This window comes from Bos javanicus, chromosome 3 (genome assembly GCF_032452875.1).
Source record: "Bos javanicus breed banteng chromosome 3, ARS-OSU_banteng_1.0, whole genome shotgun sequence".
NCBI lineage: Eukaryota > Metazoa > Chordata > Mammalia > Artiodactyla > Bovidae > Bos > Bos javanicus.
The window spans coordinates 112,804,012-112,822,027 of NC_083870.1; the positions used below are offsets into that span (position 1 = coordinate 112,804,012).

Below are 18,016 nucleotides of genomic sequence, written 5' to 3' on the forward strand. Positions count from 1 at the left end.
TTCTGTGTACTGAGAAACTTGTTTTCGTGTCTCATGTTTATTTGTGAGTAATTGTCTTTCAAACCATTTCACGCTTTTAAGTTTCTGCTATGTAGTAGTCATTAAGTCAGGTTATTTTTTGCTCTTCTGAGGTTGCCCTGAGCTGTTTCCTTTTCTTTTTTCTTTTTGGAGATTAATGGAATGCCAGAAATGGCGAATACAAGCAGCTGTGGATAGGCACTGTGTCATCTATATTTTTCGCCTAAAGTGTAACAGGGAAAACCGAAATACCATCATATTGATGTCTCTAGAGTTCCCTAACATTTTTATATACTGTTGCTTGTATGTAAGGTAAATGATAGCTTGCTTTCTACAGAGGAAATTCTCTTTCCTTCAGGGTACAGTAGTTGGTGGCAGGAAGTATTGCAGAAAGGAATAAAAACTTGTAAAAGTTTTTATTTGTAATTGTATTATAATTGAGCTTTTTGATCTATTAACATGTTTTTACAGATTTAGTTTGTATAATTTAGGATTATTTGTTTAAATGGCACTCTTAAGTGTGTTGATAAGATGCTTGGATTTTGACCTGTTCCAGTTTTAGTCTCATTTGAGTTTGCTTGATAATTTTGAAACATTAAGCAAGACTTGATCCCCCTGAACCTGCCTTAGTTCACAAAGTTTCCCTCTTTGTGAAATGAGGATCATACCTATTTCATGGCATTATTGGATGAATTGAATTGTTGCCTGCTGTGTCCTTTGCACAGTGCCTCTCACAGATCAAGTAGTCCAAAAGAGACAGACAATTACGTGTACAAGTATTAATTTAGGATCATTTGTTTCCACAGTTCATTTTTTAATTTTTTCTCTTAGCAAGCTGAGAAAATGGTGGCTTATCTCCAAGACAGTGCACTAGATGATGAGAGACTGGCATCAAAACTGCAAGAACACAGAGCGAAGGGAGTCTCAATTCCACTGATGCATGAAGCAATGCAGAAGTGGTATTACAAAGATCCTCAGGGAGAAATTCAAGGTAGGTTGTTCCATTCTACTCTAAGTAGAGAAGCATGCCATTACCTCCAGATTCTCTAAGATGGTGATTCAGTCGTTCAGTCACTCAGTCGTGTCTGACTCTTTGCGACCCTGTGGACTGCAGCATGCCAGGCTTCCCTGTCCATCACCAACTCCCAGAACTTGCTCAAACTCATGTCCATTGAGTTGGTGATGGCATGCAACCATCTCATCCTCTGTCATCCCCTTCTCCTCCTGCCTTCAGTCTTTCCCAGCATCAGTCCTTCCAGTGAATATTCAGGACTGATTTCCTTTAGGATGGACTGGTTGGATCTCCTTGCAGTCCAAGGGACTCTCAAGGGTCTTCTCCAACACCACAGAACAAAAGCATGGTGATTATTTAACATTAATTTGTGTAATCGTAGAACAGAAGTCAGCGCTGCAGGCTTTCTTCTTTTGTATAGATGTTTGTTTAATAGGTTCCTTCATTAGTACTTTACATTTCAATGATGGGAGGGAGTCCAGTGAAAATAATCTGAATACAAGGCAGATTGTGATTACTAATATGATGTGGGGGAGAGTAGTCAGTATGCTTAAGACCCCCTCATTTCTGGCATGCCAGCTACTGACTGGGCAGTTGAGTTTCATCTATTCACTGTATTTTACCACCTTATAAAAAAAGATGATGGCAGTCATCTTGGAAAAGCTTGTTTGAATGTTTCACTGAAATGGAGTTGATATCATAAATGACAAATATTTAAAATATTTGAAAAGAGTACCATATTTTAAACTAATTGCTTAAAGTATGTGTATGGTATGTAAGTTAGATTAGAATGGGGAGAGAATGTTGTGAAGAACATCTGTTGATTTTTCATTTCTGCTTTTGAAGTTTTTGCTTGTAACCTGAATTTTGTTGACTGTTACCTCTCTTTAACGTCATAATTTCTTTTCTATCCTCAGTCCCCCTCCCCTGCTTTATTCTTCCTTATAGTATCTATCACTGCATGGCACTGTGTATATTTTTTGATTATCTGAATTTGCATGCCTGTAGAATGTTTTAATTAAAACATATACAGGTGTGTATTGTAATTATATTTATTTTGAGATAGTTGTAGCTTTATAAACAGTTGTGAGAAATAATACACAGATTCTATGTACATTTTCCCAGTTCACCCAGTGGTAACCTCTTGCAAAACTAATAGTATCACACCCAGGATATGGACACTGATACAGTCAAGATTCAGAACAGGCTCTGAACAGTCTTTAACAGAACAAAAGTTTTAAATTTTGATGAAGTACAGTAGATTATGAATACCTTTTTTCTTTTATGGATTGTGCTTTGGTTTAATTAAGAACTCTTTGCTGAACACATCTCAAATGTTTTATCCCTTTCCCCCTCCCAACTCATAGCTTTATGTTTTGTATTTAAGTTGGTATTCCATTTTGAGTTAATTTTTATATAAGGTATGTGACGTAGGTCAAGATTTTAATTTTTTTTGCCTGTGAATATCCACCTGTACTGGTACCTTTTCCTCTGTCTTTTTTCTATCTGTCTTTTCCTCCCTGAATTGTCGTTGTACTTTCTTCAAGATTTCGTTGAACATATTTATTTGTGTTGGTTGATTTCTGGGTTCTGTTTTCTTTTGCTCTTTTGGCCATGCTGCATGGATTCTGGGATCTTAGTTTCCCAACTAGGGATTGAACATCTGCCCCTGCAGCAGTAGCACAGAGCCCTACCCACTGGACTACCAGAAATTCCCTGGTTTCTTTATTCTTTATTTGATCTTTGTGTTTGCCCCTCTAGCCACAGCTGTGTGGTCTTGATTACCATAGCTATAAAGTGAGTTCTGAAATTGGGTATACTGGTTTTTACCATAAAAGTTTTTGAGTAATCCTATTTATATATACCAGAAATCTTGTGGAGATTTTAATAGTGCATGGGTGTGTGCTAAGTTGCTTCAGTCGTATGCAAGTCTTTTCGACCCTGTGGACTGTACCCCGCCAGGTTCCTCTGTCCATGGGATTCTCCAGGCGAGGATACTGGAGTAGGTTGCCATATAGGGATTACGTTTCACTTTTATCATTTTGAAGAGAATTGACAATTTTTACCATGTTGAGTCTTCCCATCCATGAACGTGGTATGTCTCAGATTTTTTAGATCTTTAATTTCTTTCATCAGCACTGTGTAATTTTCAATATAGATTCTGTGCATATTTTATTAAATTTTTACCTAAGTATATGACTTTTTGAGCAGTTGTAAATCTTGCTGTATTTCAGTGTTTACTGCTACTATGCAGAATTGAATTTTAGATGTTTGTGTATTCTGTGACCTTACTGAGCTCTTTTATTAGTGCTAGGAGTTGTTTTGTTAGATTCCATAGGTTTTCTATGTAGACTGCTGTCATCTGCAGATAGGGATGGTTTTCTTTTTTTCCTTTCCAATCTGTAAGCCTCCTTCCTTTTGTTGCTTTACTGTGTATTCCAAACTGTTAAGTAAGAGGGGTGAGAGCAGACACACTTGCTTTGTTTATCCTACTTTCCTACCTTAGGGGGAGCTTTAATAATGATTAAGTGGTCGTGTTAACTGTTGAGTTTTTTAGGTGCTGTTTATCTGGTTAAGGAAGTACCCTTTATTTTGAGAGCTTTTTATCATGATTGGATATTAGGTTTTGTCAAATGCTTTTTCAGCATCCCTTGATAACGATCATGTGATTTTTCTTTTACCCAGTTAAATATGGTAGATTACAATGACTGGTTTTTTGAATATTGAATCAGATTTTCATCCTTGGAATAAACTGTTTGGTCATGGTATGTAATTCATTTTATATATTGCTGAATCTTAGTGATAAATTGTTTGGGATTTTTGTATCTCCATTCCTAAAGAATATTTTGTAGTTTTTTTTTGTTTGTACTCTCATTGTCTGATTTTGGTATCAAGATAATACTAGCTTCATAAAATGAACTGGCAATTATTTCTTCCCCTTCTGTTTTATGGAAAACATTGTTTAGAATTGGTGTGAACTCTCGGTGTGTGTGTGGTTTGTGCTTTAGTAGTTTGTACTTCTTAACCTCCTACTCTTGTTTGTTCCTTCCCCCCTTCCTTCCCACTAGTAACCACTAATTTGTTCTTTGTGTCTATGAGTCTGTTTCTTTTTGGCTGTTTTTACTAATTAGGTGTATTTTTTAGATTCTACATATAAGTGATATCATATAGTATTTGTTTGTCTTTGATTTTACCAGTCCAATTTGCTGTTTTGCAAATAGCAAAATTCCATTTTTTTTTTTTTTATGAGTGAGTAATGTGCCATTATAGACTTTACAGGTGGTGCTGTTAGCAAAGACCCCACCTGCCAATGCAGGTAGATGCAAGAGGCATGGGTTCAGTCCCTGGATCAGGAAGATCCTCTGGAGGAGGGCATGGCAACCCACTTCAGTTTTCTTGCCTGGAGAATCCCATGGACAGAGGAGCCTGGCAAGCCACAGTCCCTTGGGTTGCACAGAGTTGAGCATGACTAAAGCAACTTAGCACATAGCACACAGCAGAGCATGCCTTTGTGTATATATATACCACACCCTATTTATACATTTATCTGTTGACAGACACTTAGGTAGCTTCCATATCTTGGCAATTGTAAATAATGCTGCTATAAACATTGGGATGCATATATTTTTTTGAATTAGTGTTTTTGTTTTATTTCAGATATGTATACCCAAGAATGGAATTGCTGGGTCATATGGTAGTTGTGTTCTTAGTTGGTTTTTTTTTTTTTGAGAAACATCCATATGTTTGCCACAGGGTGTTAATTGTTTAAATGTTTGGTAAAATTTTCCATTTGGAATATAAAAATTACAAATTCAGAAATCTTGATAGTTATAGGACTGTTTATTAAGTTATCTATTTGATGTGAATGAATTGTGATAGTTTATGTTTTTCGATTAATTGGGCTGTGTCATCTGGATTTATGTGTGTAGAGTATTCTGTTCTTATTCCCGTATTATCTTTTTGATAAGGGTTCTGTTGCCTGTTTAATATCTTTAGGTTCTGTGGTAATCTCCAGTTTCATTCTTGAAGTTGATATCTTGTTCATTTCTTTTTTAATCTCCTGTCAGACTTGCTACAGGCTTCTAGTCAGCCTCCTGCCTTGTGTCTACCTTACAGAGTCTTTTTTTGTTTGTTTTATATCTAATGTCCAGAGTTTTTAGTTGCATTTGGCAGGAGCAGGGGAGAAAGTACATCTACTCCACCTTTCCAGATGTGGAAATTCCAGGGCTTTGTTTGTTTGTTTACTGCTATAGATTCCTGCCTGGACCTATATGATTGGTATTCAGTAAATATTTCCTGAGTTCGAAATTCAGTGCCTGGGTGCAGGCTCAAAAATGACAGTATGATCTTGGACATGCCTTCAAGTCCAAGGCAAACTGTTAAACATCACAGTAATCTGAATCTGTGCCCCAACCCCTGATGCAGAAGAAGCTGAAGTTGACCGATTCTACAAAGACCTACAAGACCTTCTAGAACTAACAGCAAAAAAAAAGATGTCCTTTTCATCACAGGGTGTTGAAATGCAAAAGCAGGAAGTCAAGAGATACCTGGAGTAACAGGCAAGTTTGGCCTTGGAGTACAAAATGAAGTGGGGCAAAGGCTAACAGAGTTTTGTCAAGAGAACACACTAGTTATAGCAAACACCCTTTTCCAACAACACAGAGAGACAACTCTGCACATGGACATTGTCAGACGGTCAATACCGAAATCAGATTGATTATGTTCTTTGCAGCCGAAGATGGAGAAGCTGTATACAGTCAGCAAAAACAAGATCTGGAGCTGATTGGCTCAGATCATGAGCTCCTTATTGCAAAATACAGGCTTAAATTGAATAAAATAGGGAAAACCACTAGGCCATTCAGATATGACTTAAATCAAATCCCTTATGATTTTACAGTGCAAGTGGTGAATAGATTGAAGGGATTAGACCTGGTAGACTGCCAGAACTATGGACGACAGAGGATCATGACATTGTACAGGAAGCAGTGACCAAAACCATCCCAAAGAGAAAGAAATGCAGGAAGGTAAATGGTTGTCTGAGGAGGCTTTACAAATAACTAAGGAAAGGAGAGAAGTGAAAAGCAAGGGACAAATGAAAAGATACACCCAACTGAATGCAGGTTTCCAGAGAATAGCAGGGAGAGATAAGAAGGCCTTCTTCAACGAACAATGCATGGAAGTAGAGGAAAACAATAGAATGGGAAAGACTAGAGATCTCTTCGAGAAAATTGAAGATAACCAAGGGAACATTTCATGCCAGGATGGGCATGATAATGGACAGAAATGTTAAGGACCTAACAGAGAAGAGATTAAGACGAGGTGGCAAGAATATACAGAAGAACCATACAAAAAAGGTCCTAATGACTGGGATAACCACGCTGGTGTGGTCAGTCACCTAGAGCTAGACATCCTGAAGTGTGAAGTCAAGTGGGCCTTAGGAAGCATCACTACAAACAAAGCTAGTGGAGCTGCTTTCCAGCTGAGCTATTTCACATCCTAAAAGATAATATGATTAATGTGCTGCATTCAATATGCCAGCAAATTTGGAAAACTCAGCAGTGCCACAGGACTGGAAAACGTCAGTTTTCATTCTAATCCCAAAGAAAGGCAATGCCCAAGAATGTTCAAACTACTGTACATTTGCACTCATTTTGCATGCTAGTAAGGTTATGCTCAAAATTCTTCAAGCTATGATTCAGCAGTATGTGAACTGAGAACTTGCAGATGTACGAGTTGGGCTTAGAAAAGGCAGAGGAACCAGAGATCAAATTGTCAACATTCATTGGATTATAGAGAAAGCAAGGAAATTCCAGAAAAACATCTACTTTTGCTCACTGACTATGCTAAAACCTTTGTGTGGATCACAGAATACTGGAAAATTCTTAGAGATGGCAATACCAGACCACCTTACCAGTCTGCTAAGAAACCTGCATGCAAGCCAAGAAGCAACAGTTAGAACCTTACATGGAACAGCAGATTGGTTCAAAATTGGGAAAGGAGTGCAACAAGGCTGTATATTGTCACTCTGTTTATTTAACTTCTTTGCAAAGTACATCCCTGGCAGGCTGGATGACTCACAAGCTGTAATCAAAATTGTTGGGAGAAATAACAACCTCAGATAGGCAGATGATACCACTCTAATGGTAGAATGTAAAGAGGAACTAAAGAACCTCTTGATGAAGGTGAAAGAGGAGAATGAAAAAGCCAGCTTAAAACTCAACATTCAAAAAACAAAGATCATGGTATCTGGTCCCATCACTTCATGGCAAACAGAAGGATAAAAGGTGGGAAGCAGTGACAGATTTTCTTTTTTCTTGGCCTTCAAAATCACTGTGAACAGTAACTGCATCCATGAAATTATAAGTTGCTGTTCCTTGGAAGGAAAGACAAACCTACACAGCATATTAAAAAGCAGAGACATCACTTTGCTGACAAAGGTCTATATAGTCAAAACTATGGTTTTTCCAGTAGTCATGTACAGATAAGAGAGTTGGACCACAAAGAAGGCTGAGCACTGAAGAATGCTGTTTTTGAATTGTGGTGTTGGAGAAGACTCTTGAGATCCCTGGGATAGCAAAGAGATCAAACCAGTCAGTCCTAAAGGAAATCAACACTGAATATTCATTGGAAGGACTGATGCTGAAGCTCCAATACTTTTGGCCACCGGATGTGAAGAACCGACTCATTGGAAAAGACCCTGATGCTGGGAACGATTGAGGGCAAGAGGAGAAGAGGGCAGCAGAGGATGAGACAGATAGCATCACCAACTCACTGGACATGAATTTGATCAAACCCAGGGAGATAGTGAAGGACAGGAAACCCTGGTGTGCTGTAGTCCATGGGCTCGCAAAGAGTGAACACGACTTGGCAACTGAACAACAGCAACAAATACTGCCTGAATCACTAGTTGTTGATCAGAGTGTGTTCATTAATTTTATGTATAAAATATTTGGCTATTTATTATTGTAAAAGATCCAGAAAATGTTAGTTTTTTTTCCCTTACCAAGGCCTGATTTAATCTTACCTCAGATAAATAATAAAAAATTGGTCATCTTTCTTAATTAATTATTGTTTATAGTTTGCCTAACTTCCAACAAGCTCTGACAGGGAATGAAAATTGGAGAGGAGCATATTCAGCCATGCATGTTTATATTCTCTGTATCTGTGTGATACCAGATCTAACAAATACTCTTTTCAGTATGAATGCTTTTCTGAAATGAGCGTTAGAGACTGAGTGAGTTGGAGACAATTATTCTCTTTAAGATAGTTAAAACACTGCTGAGAAATTAGGATGTGTATACATAAGGCTTATTTCTAAATTGTTTCTGTAGTATTTTATTAGTTTGAAGTCTGTTCACCACTTTTCCTGGTAAATTAACATCAGGAGCCACCTGAAACAAGTTGTTACCTCTATCTGGGTGAGGATCAGACCCAGGAAATATTTTTTTTGTTTTTAGCTTGAAAGGATTTTTATTGACCTTCTGTTTAATTATTGTTATTGTAGGTCCCTTCAATAATCAGGAGATGGCGGAATGGTTTCAGGCGGGCTATTTCACTATGTCTTTGTTGGTAAAGAGAGCATGTGATGAAAGCTTCCAGCCTCTTGGTGATATCATGAAAATGTGGGGAAGGGTTCCTTTCTCTCCCGGACCAGCTCCCCCTCCGCATATGGTAAGTAACTTATGCCTCACTCAGAACACAGTAGACCCAGAAGCACTTGCTCTAGATGTTACATCTCATGAAGAAGAAACTGTAGTTCTTGAAAGTAATTGATCAGATGACAGTGGGAAGTCTGACTCAGACTATATATGTAGCTATAATGATCTTTTAAAACTCAGATGTCTGTGCCTGTCCTCCTCTTCCTGTCTCTTCTCTCAACATACACACACATATATATATGTGTGTGTGTGTGTGTGTGTGTGTGTATACCCACACTCACACATACCCCACACTCATTCTAAAGAAATAGAATCCTCTGGTAGCTTTAGCATGTGCTAAAGGAAGAGTATTTTGTCTTGGCCTCCCTACCAGTTCATGCGTGTTTTGGCTCCCACCTTTCCAAGTTCATTTTAGAGCTTTCACCTTCATCTACTGTGCTTCAACACAACTGACTTAGAGTTTCTTGTTGCTTCTAGTTAGAATGCCCATTCTCCTCTCCATTTATTTACCTTTTCAAAAAAATATGTGCCTCTTTGCTACCCCATGGACTGTAGCCCACCATGCTCCACTGTCCATGGGATTCTCCATGGACAGAGTGGGTTGAATACTGGAGTGGCTTGCTGTTTCTTTCTGCAGGGGATCTTCCCAACCCAGGGATCCAACCCGAGTCTCTTGCATTTTAGGCAGATTCTTTACCATCTAAGCCCCCAGGGAAGCCCTTTTAAAATATGTTACTGATATTTAACTAAAAATTGGATCATAACATAACCCTTTTAGTATGCTGACACTGGAGACCTTTGAAGGGGAAGTCTTTTTTGCAGCTGCTCCTGGGCCTCTCCCTGTTGAGTTCCTTTGGATCTGTGCCTCACTTTTCCATTTTCCAGGTTGGAGTGTCTGATTGCTGGCCATAGTCTTAAATGACCATAGTCAGAAATCTTTATTCTGAACACTGGATTTCTACAGTAAGATCCATGGATTTACTCACCAATTATGTATTGAGGATCTGTGCCAGGGCTGTGTTAGGTTCTTATGAGATAAAGATGAGTAAGTCATTTGCAACATCTGTAGCCAAGAGAGTTCATAAATGAGAACAGTGGCTATCACATTGTTTTGACCGTAGCAAATAGTAAAAAACAAAAGATTTTCATATCACTACTTCATATATTCGTTAACTTGCAGATGTATCTGAAGTAAGTTTGATGAAACATTTGGTGCCATGTACATACATTCTTTGTGTTTCTTCTTTTTTCCCCCAGTATGTAAATGTTTATCTTGACCCAATAATTAATTTCACTGTCCACTGATGGATTGAGACCTCCTATAGTTTGCAGAGCAGTGAAGAGTCCTGGGGAATTACCCTGACATTTCTGTTGTAAATCCAGAAAAATTGTTATATTGTTGTATGTAAATTGTACTTTTACCATCTACTCAGAAATTGGGATGTGTTTTTATCTTGCACGTTTGAGAGCTGACAGCTGGCCACTTGGAGCTTGGCGTGCTAGCTCTAATCCATTTCCTGACTTCCAGTTATAGGGGATGAGCCTCAGTCAGACCCACTTAAGGGGACAGACTGTGGGAAGCTCTGCTTCCTGTCAGGTATTGCCTTTGCCCTTAGGTTAATTGTCGACTAACCTACTGTAGCTTTTATCCCGAATAGTTAAATGAGAAAAAAGAATGTCCTTGAGTTTCAGGTGAACCTCACTCAAAGGAGTCATACATCAAATGTGTTTTTCTGAATTGTAATCAGTGTGCAGTAAAGATATAAACCGTTCATTAATGATCTTTCTTAATTTTAGTCTTTATCACCCTTAGGCTTTTATTTCTGCTATCTTATATTTCACCTTTCATTTTTCCCCCACTTTTGTCTTCCAAAATTTAAATTCCAGCCATATTATTTGATATGTAAGCTAAAAAAGTTTTTACTAACCCTTATTTTTAAATTTGTGATGTATTAAAAGCAATAGAAGCACCTCTAATTTTTGGATAGAGAGTTAAACAGTTGTGAAAGCTCTTTTATATTCCATTTCATTTTAAATGTCTCATCCTCTTTAAGAAGACATGCATTGGCTCCCTGTATTTGTTATGTGCTACTGTAAAAGTCTTACCATAGCATTTAATTTTACTCCGTTCTGTTTTGTCCTGCTTCTCTAATTTTTACATAATCTCCAAGTTTATAAGTCACTTTTAAGATTGGGAGAACGATTTTTTTTTTTTTTTAAATTATTTGTTTGACTGTGCCAGTCTTAGTTGTGACACTCAGAATCTTCAGTTGCAGCATGTGGGATATAGTTCCCTGACCAGGGATCAAACCCTGGCCCCCTGCCTTGGAACACGGAGTCTTAACCACTGGACCACCAGGGAGATCCCTGGTTGTTATTTTTTAGTTATAGTATGAACTCAGGATTACGGAACAATGTTCAGCCTCAAGGGCGAGAGAGAAGAAAAGCTAAATAGGGACCCTTTCCCACCTCAGGGAATCTCTTATAGTGCCAACACCACCTCCTTCCACTAGATGGCACTGCTTCGTTTCCAAAGGTGCCTGACTTTTTTTTTTTTTTTTAATAGTTAAGGGGGGCAAAAAGAAGTCTAGGAGTACTAAATGGCTTTTAGGCTCTTTCACTTTATTTACTGGTATTTCTTTCCTCTACCCCTTCACTCCCAGGGAGAGCTGGACCAGGAACGACTGACCAGGCAGCAGGAACTCACAGCCTTGTATCAGATGCAGCACCTTCAGTATCAGCAATTCCTAATACAGTAAGAGCAGTAATGTGGTGGGGTGCACTGTAGCACCAAAAGGGCCTTCAGATGTAATCTGCTCCCAAATTTCACCTTTTCCAGCAGAAATCTCAGTTTATAGGATACTTCGATCACCCAGCTAGTGGCATAGTGCCACTGTACATCCTAAGTTTGGTCTTAGCTTGCTTCTTAAATATTGGAAGTTTGCAGAAGGTGACACATAACTAATTTTGCAATATATTTAGCTGCTAAAGCAAGAATCAGTGATTTTAAGAATTAATTGCCTTCTGGATGGCTCAGCTTTGCCACAGAGAAAAAGTAGATGTGAAGGCAGAAAAGAAGTAAAAGTTTATGCTATTAGTAGTGGTATGGAATCACTTAGATTGTGAGTCCCTTTCGTGGAAGAAGTAAGATTTACTATCATCTGGTGCACAGGTTGGCAGACTGAATGGCGACCTGTTTTCCTAAGCAGAGTTTTATTGGCGCTGAGTCATACCCATGTGTTTGTGTATTATCTGGCTCTTTACAGGAAAAAATTGTCCACCTCTGTTCTAGTGAAAAAATTGTTAACCTAAAATTTTCCGAGCCAAAACTTATAAATTTGAGGATTTTTATACAAGTGGGATTTTATTTTTGCACAGAGTTCTTCATGTGGAAATAGCTATTAGTTTGAACATGTTTTATTTTCTGATAAAAGGTTATTAACATCCTAAAGGAGTTTTCCAGTTTTTGATATTTCTTTAATTTTTTTTCTATTTTCACTCAGCAGCATGTCATCTGTTAGTTTAGTTCTTTCTAGAATAACGTATTGAACTGTTTGTGTGACTATTGTGAAGTATTGTAAAAATATATTTGATATTGATTTCTAATGGGGTTTTCTTTTGTTGGTGTGGGGGCTGAACTTTGTCTTGTAATGTCTCTGTGAAGTGAACTAAATGTGGGTAGACAGGTTATACCGTGTCTTACTTTTTGAAGACAACAGTATGCGCAGGTTCTGGCCCAGCAGCAGAAAGCAGCGCTGTCTTCCCAGCAGCAGCAGCAGTTGGCGCTTCTTCTCCAGCAGTTCCAGGCGCTGAAGATGAGGTCGGTGCTTGTTTGCATGGTGTGTCACGTTGTGTGTGTTTTAAAGAAAGAGAGAAAAGGAAATTTTTAATCTGTGAAGTTTAGTATCAAAATAGCCACACAAAACGCCTATCTTTGTGTTGTGTGTAAGAACATAGTTTAAAAAATAACTAACAAAGGATTTATTTGGTCTTTTTACTCAGAGGATAAAATTTGCATAATAACCAAAGAATACTAAGAACACTTGAAAAGCAGTGTAGTCTCATGGACTTAGCAAGAAAAAAGTTTGTGGTCGAGAAATTTAATCTCATTTTTACCTGTAATATTTCAGGAACGATATTAACAGTGCCACATAGAGTTACACTTTTCCAGACCCAATAGCCATTAAAGTGGGTCTAAAGACATGGAAACCATGCTAAAAATCTTAAGTTCCTGCTGTTTCAGATTATCATTCAGGGTAGTATTTATCTCCCGCAAAGGTGTTAGTCATTGCTCTTAAAAACTTTACTGTCCAATTTAACCAAAACCTTTCATATTTTTCCCTTGAGCCGTAACCCATTCTGTAAGATAGGCAGGTTAAATCATGTTAAGGTCTTAGTTTTAAAGATGGGCAAACTGGGAGTCAGAGCAGCTAAAGGACTTAGTTGACATAATACGCAGAAAACTTCAGAGACTGAACTATAAAATGCATACTTTTTGACTTATGGTCTATGAGTTTTTTTCATGATAAATGCTGCCTCTCTGACTCTTAATGAATTTTTTAAAGACAGCAGGCATATCTATTATTTGGAAATCAAAATTTGCCAATACCTTGAGGAGTCCAGAAATGTGATTACTTTGCGTGTATCCTTTTTTCTTTCCTAAATGTTTTGGTTAAATATTTTAGTTAAAACGGTGAAGTTTTTTGGCTAAGTAACCTTGAACTGTGGTGCTGGAGAAGACTCGTGTGAGTCCCTTGGACTGCAAGGAGATCCAACCAGACCATCCTAAAGGACACCAGTCCTGGGTGTTCACTGGAAGGACTGATGCTGAGGCTGAAACTCCAATATTTTGGTCACCTCATGTGAAGAGTTGACTCATTGGAAAAGACCCTGATGCTGAGAGGGATTGGGGGCAGGAGGAGAAGGGGACGACAGAGGATGAGATGGCTGGATGGCATCACCAACTCAATGGACATGAGTTTGCGTGAACTCCAGGAGCTGGTGATGGACAGGGAGGCCTGGCGTGCTGCGATTCATGGGGTCGCAAAGAGTCGGACACGACTGAGTGACTGAACTGAACTGAACCTTGAAAACCTACAGATAATCTGAAAATACTTCTTTATCTATTTTCTTGAATCACAAGAACAAGTTAATTTTGTTAATTTTCTAATTTCCCTTTTGCAGAATATCTGATCAGAACATCATTCCCTCAGTAACTAGGTCTGTGTCAGTGCCAGATACTGGTTCTATCTGGGAACTCCAGCCAGCACCCTCACAGCCTACAGGTAAAAACTTAGATTGGCCTTTAGTATAGCTTTAGTATAGCCTTTAGTATAGCTCTAATAACTTTTATAATTGAGTTTTTTGTTATTTTTTTTAAAATCAATTTTGGGACTGCTTTGTAGTGAATATTAATGAAAAGTGGTTTTTAAAGGAAATTTTTATTTTTTTAATAGGTCCCAGCAAAGGATTGAAAATAGCTCTTAAGGAGTTGCTGGAAATTCTTTAGTAGATAGATTTCCTGAACTTGAGCCTCCTCTTTTTTTTTTTTTAAAAACATTGTCCTAACCCATTGTAGAAAAGTCTTTTAAATTGTCTTTAGTCGTTGGAGAAAAGGCATAAATAAAAACATAAGTAATGATGACCTATTCTTTTGAGTCAAGGATTGATGTGTAACTTACCACTGTAGGTACCCAGAAATTTAGGAAATAGAAAAGGCTGCTGTTGTTGCCTCATTTTCTCATCTTTTTGCCTAGTGCTTTCTTTCCTTCTGGATATGCAGACGGGTATTGTTATAAACTAGAGCCTGCTGGTAGTTCAGTCTGTTTAGAAGCAGAGCAGACCCTTGCGATGAAGCTTGCTCTGGGACAGGAGAGCAGCTTCTTTATGCTTCTGGATATTTAGCCGTGTGTGTCAGCTCTCATACCCATCACCTCTATTCCTTCCTGTCTTCCAGTTTGGGAAGGCGGTAGCGTATGGGATCTTCCCCTTGACCCCGCGACTCCAGGACCTGCCCTTGAACAGCTTCAGCAGATGGAGAAGGCCAAAGCTGCAAAGGTCTGCATCTCATTCTGCCATAGCAGTGCCTGCTTTCCAGCTGCAGGACATAGACATTTGCTTATTGATACCTGTATCACTGTAGCTGCTCACACATTATTCCTTTAAATTCACAGCTATGTAGCTGGTATAAGCACATTCACACTCTCTCCTTACTGTGCTGCCTTCCTCTCCAAAAGGCCTCAAAACAGTTAAAAGTAACAAGTTTAAATTAAGTCAGTCAGTATGGGTTTGTTGACACATTAATGATCACGGTCATATATTACATCTTTCATGATAATTGCTTATTATAAGACCATAAGAAAATATCCACTATATTGCTTATTAGACCCTTGATCTGAGGCTTGAGTTCCCACATTGAATCTTTATGGTGGTGTTTATTTGCACTCTAGAGTCCAAGACATACAGCTAAAAAGCTCAATGTTAACATTACATTATGTGTTCCATTTGCATACTTTGGAGGAGCTAACAATCTTGAATTTTGGTTTTAATACCTGTCAGAGAGGTTGCCTGTCAACGCCTGGTGTCATTGTAATGATTTCTGGGTTCTCATGCCTCGGGAGAGAATCTTATTTCTATTTTATATTTAGTGTGTTCTTATCCCCTGAGGTAGTGATAGTATCTTTAGAGTGCCCAGAACATGAAAAGAGTTCGTGGTCAAGATCTATCTCCATATGAGTTGACAGACCAGAGTTCCAACAGTTTTTGAGTCTGTTCTTATTCCTCCGTGCTTTGTGCTTTGAACACGTAGCTGATGAAACCTTGTGTTCTTGTCTGTGTGCACATGTGTGTCAGGGATAGGCAGGATGTGGACACGGACAAGGAGCACAAGAAAGCACGTGGGCCAGCTTCCTAGTAGGGGAGGTGGGGATCAGAAACTGGATGACACTTGAATAGACAGTGATTCCTGAGCTAATGTCACTTAAAGGATAGTAGGAGTTATTTCAGTTGCAGGATTTGGGATTGACAGTAAAGTGAAAATTAAACTGCAGTTGAAGGAAGCAAGACCTGTAAAGGCTAGAAGTATATGTGAACATCTTGGCACAGGAAACAGTTAAATAACTTGGTCTAGCCTGGAGCTGGTATGTCTGAAGAATAAATGATGAGAGAGATTAAAGATGAGGCAGGCCAGTAACTTGCCTGTGTCACGTTCAAGACTTAGGATTTATTTTCGAAGTGAAGAATGGTGTTAAATGTAAGCCTGGGAGAGTCAAATGTTGAGTTGGGGACCATGGGCAAAACTGGATGATGGGAAGCCAGGTGATGGACTTGTAGGAACGTGCATGAGAAAGTAAAGGCCTGAGTTGTATGTGTGGCAATAGAACTGGAGTCTCAGGGCTGGATTTGACCAGTACTCGGGAGCTCTACAGGATGGAGTTTATGAGCAGGATGGAGCTCTACAGGTTGGTCCTCAGATTTTTAAAGAATTCTGTAGTTTTTCATACTAGCAGCTTTTGTGACATTTCAGCTGAAACTTGGTTAGACACTGTAAGATCTTCAATCAGAAAATCCTTTGTAGGGATGAACAAAGAAATGCCAACCCAAGAGCCTCTGGTGTTACTGTTAGGCCAGCTACCCTCCCTGCAGGTGGGAGATGTGGTGTAGTGGTAGTGCGGAGCAGAGGCGTGGGTGGCAGAGTGGAGGCAAGAGCATTTAGTGGAGAAGAGCGTGAAACTCCACTGATCCTGTGACTGCAGAGCTCAGAGCGCTCTCAGAGTTCTCATTCCCCAGTTGCTCCACACGTAACTGAGTGAATGGTCGTGTCTTCATGGACCAGCTCCTGACAGTACTGGTCATGATGTGGCGTGTTCCTGTGTTTGGCTTCAAGTTTCTAAGAGTACCCTTGTGTAACCTCAGCTGGAGCAGGAGAGGAGAGAGGCAGAAATGAGGGCGAAACGGGAAGAGGAGGAGCGAAAGAGGCAAGAAGAACTCCGGAGACAACAGGAGGAAATTCTTCGGAGACAGCAGGAGGAAGAAAGGAAAAGGCGGGAGGAAGAAGAGCTTGCCCGAAGGAAACAGGTGTGTCTCTGAGAACTCTGCCTGTAGAATCGGTGCAAAAAGAGGGCGGGCCTCCAGGATACCTGTTCTCCCGTCATCTCACAGGTCCTAGTTTTCCTGGAGGGGGCTTTCCTAAGGCATTGGGGAGTTCTCAGCAGGACGGGGGTTAGAGTGTTAGGGCACTCACTTCCTTCAGGAGAAATGTCTGTTATCCATTAATAGCTACTGGAGGGATATTCATCAGTTCTAGTAAATCATTAGAATTGATGGCTTTCACATATCTCCTGGGGTTTTATAAACCAGTTAGATTTGAGAAATAATTAAATCTTAAAGTATTTATAACCAGTGACACTAAATGTTTTTCATGTTTCTCAACCATTTGTATTTCTTTTTGAGGAATTCTTTATTATGTGCCTTAGACTGTTTTCTCCTCAGGCTTTTAAAGATCCCATTTGGAAGAATCTACTTTGTAACAGCCTAGCATGTCTAGCCTTTACTACCTATTTCCTTGTTTTTTGCCATAAGAACTGAAAAACAAGCATCCATGTCCTCCATGGAATTCTCCGGGCCAAAATACTGGAGTGGGTAGCCTTTCCTTTCTCTGGGGGATCTTCCCAACCCATGCATCAAACCCAGGTCTGCCACATTGCAGGTGGATTCTTTACCAGCTGAGCCACAAGGGAAGCCCATGCTGAGATTAGATTAGAACTGCTAATATTTCTTAGAGTCACACTCTACACTAGTATGTAAGGACTTTAAGAAGTGTGACAGTAAAGGCATCTGTTTCATTCTGTTTGCTTAGGATTTCTTCCTGAGTTATTCTGACAGTGGGACCCTTTTCTGTATATTTAATATCCATAGGACTTTAGTTCTTGAGAACATGTTCTGTGACATGCGGCTTTATTCCATACCTGACTGGAGAACTTCTCTCTACTCACCAGGTGTTTTTGCTGCTGACTTAGGTTCTCAGTTGATTAAGAAAAATCAGGACTATTGGTAGCAACAGAGAAACCAAAACTTGAGTCCTTACTGGCGTTAATCAGGAAATGATGGTGCTAACATTGAAACCAGGGTGAACTTAACACTGTAGTTCTGTTTAACGTAGTGCTGTTTAACGATTAATATTTTAAGTACAAATTATTTTGACTCTTAATATGCCTATTCCCCAGCTCACATGAACACTTTTTACCCCAGATGTTGGTTAGATACGTTTTATATTTACTGTTGACAGAGTCTTAGCAGCACATAGTCTATTTCTTTTCAAATTATAATG

At 39.1% G+C, this 18,016-nt stretch overlaps 1 protein-coding gene across 11 annotated transcripts in view; it reads left to right on the top strand.

Annotated features, from left to right (window-relative positions):
• Nucleotides 1-18,016, top strand: part of GIGYF2 (GRB10 interacting GYF protein 2) — a 129,286-nt gene that overhangs the window by 84,399 nt on the left and 26,871 nt on the right. For all 11 annotated transcript variants that reach the window (XM_061412630.1, XM_061412632.1, XM_061412635.1 and 8 more), the window contains 7 exons: nucleotides 850-1,009; nucleotides 8,535-8,701; nucleotides 11,352-11,443; nucleotides 12,401-12,508; nucleotides 13,873-13,973; nucleotides 14,645-14,745; nucleotides 16,603-16,764. In XM_061412630.1, coding sequence (XP_061268614.1) covers nucleotides 850-1,009; nucleotides 8,535-8,701; nucleotides 11,352-11,443; nucleotides 12,401-12,508; nucleotides 13,873-13,973; nucleotides 14,645-14,745; nucleotides 16,603-16,764 — 891 coding nt within the window. The remainder of the gene's footprint in view (nucleotides 1-849; nucleotides 1,010-8,534; nucleotides 8,702-11,351; nucleotides 11,444-12,400; nucleotides 12,509-13,872; nucleotides 13,974-14,644; nucleotides 14,746-16,602; nucleotides 16,765-18,016) is intronic.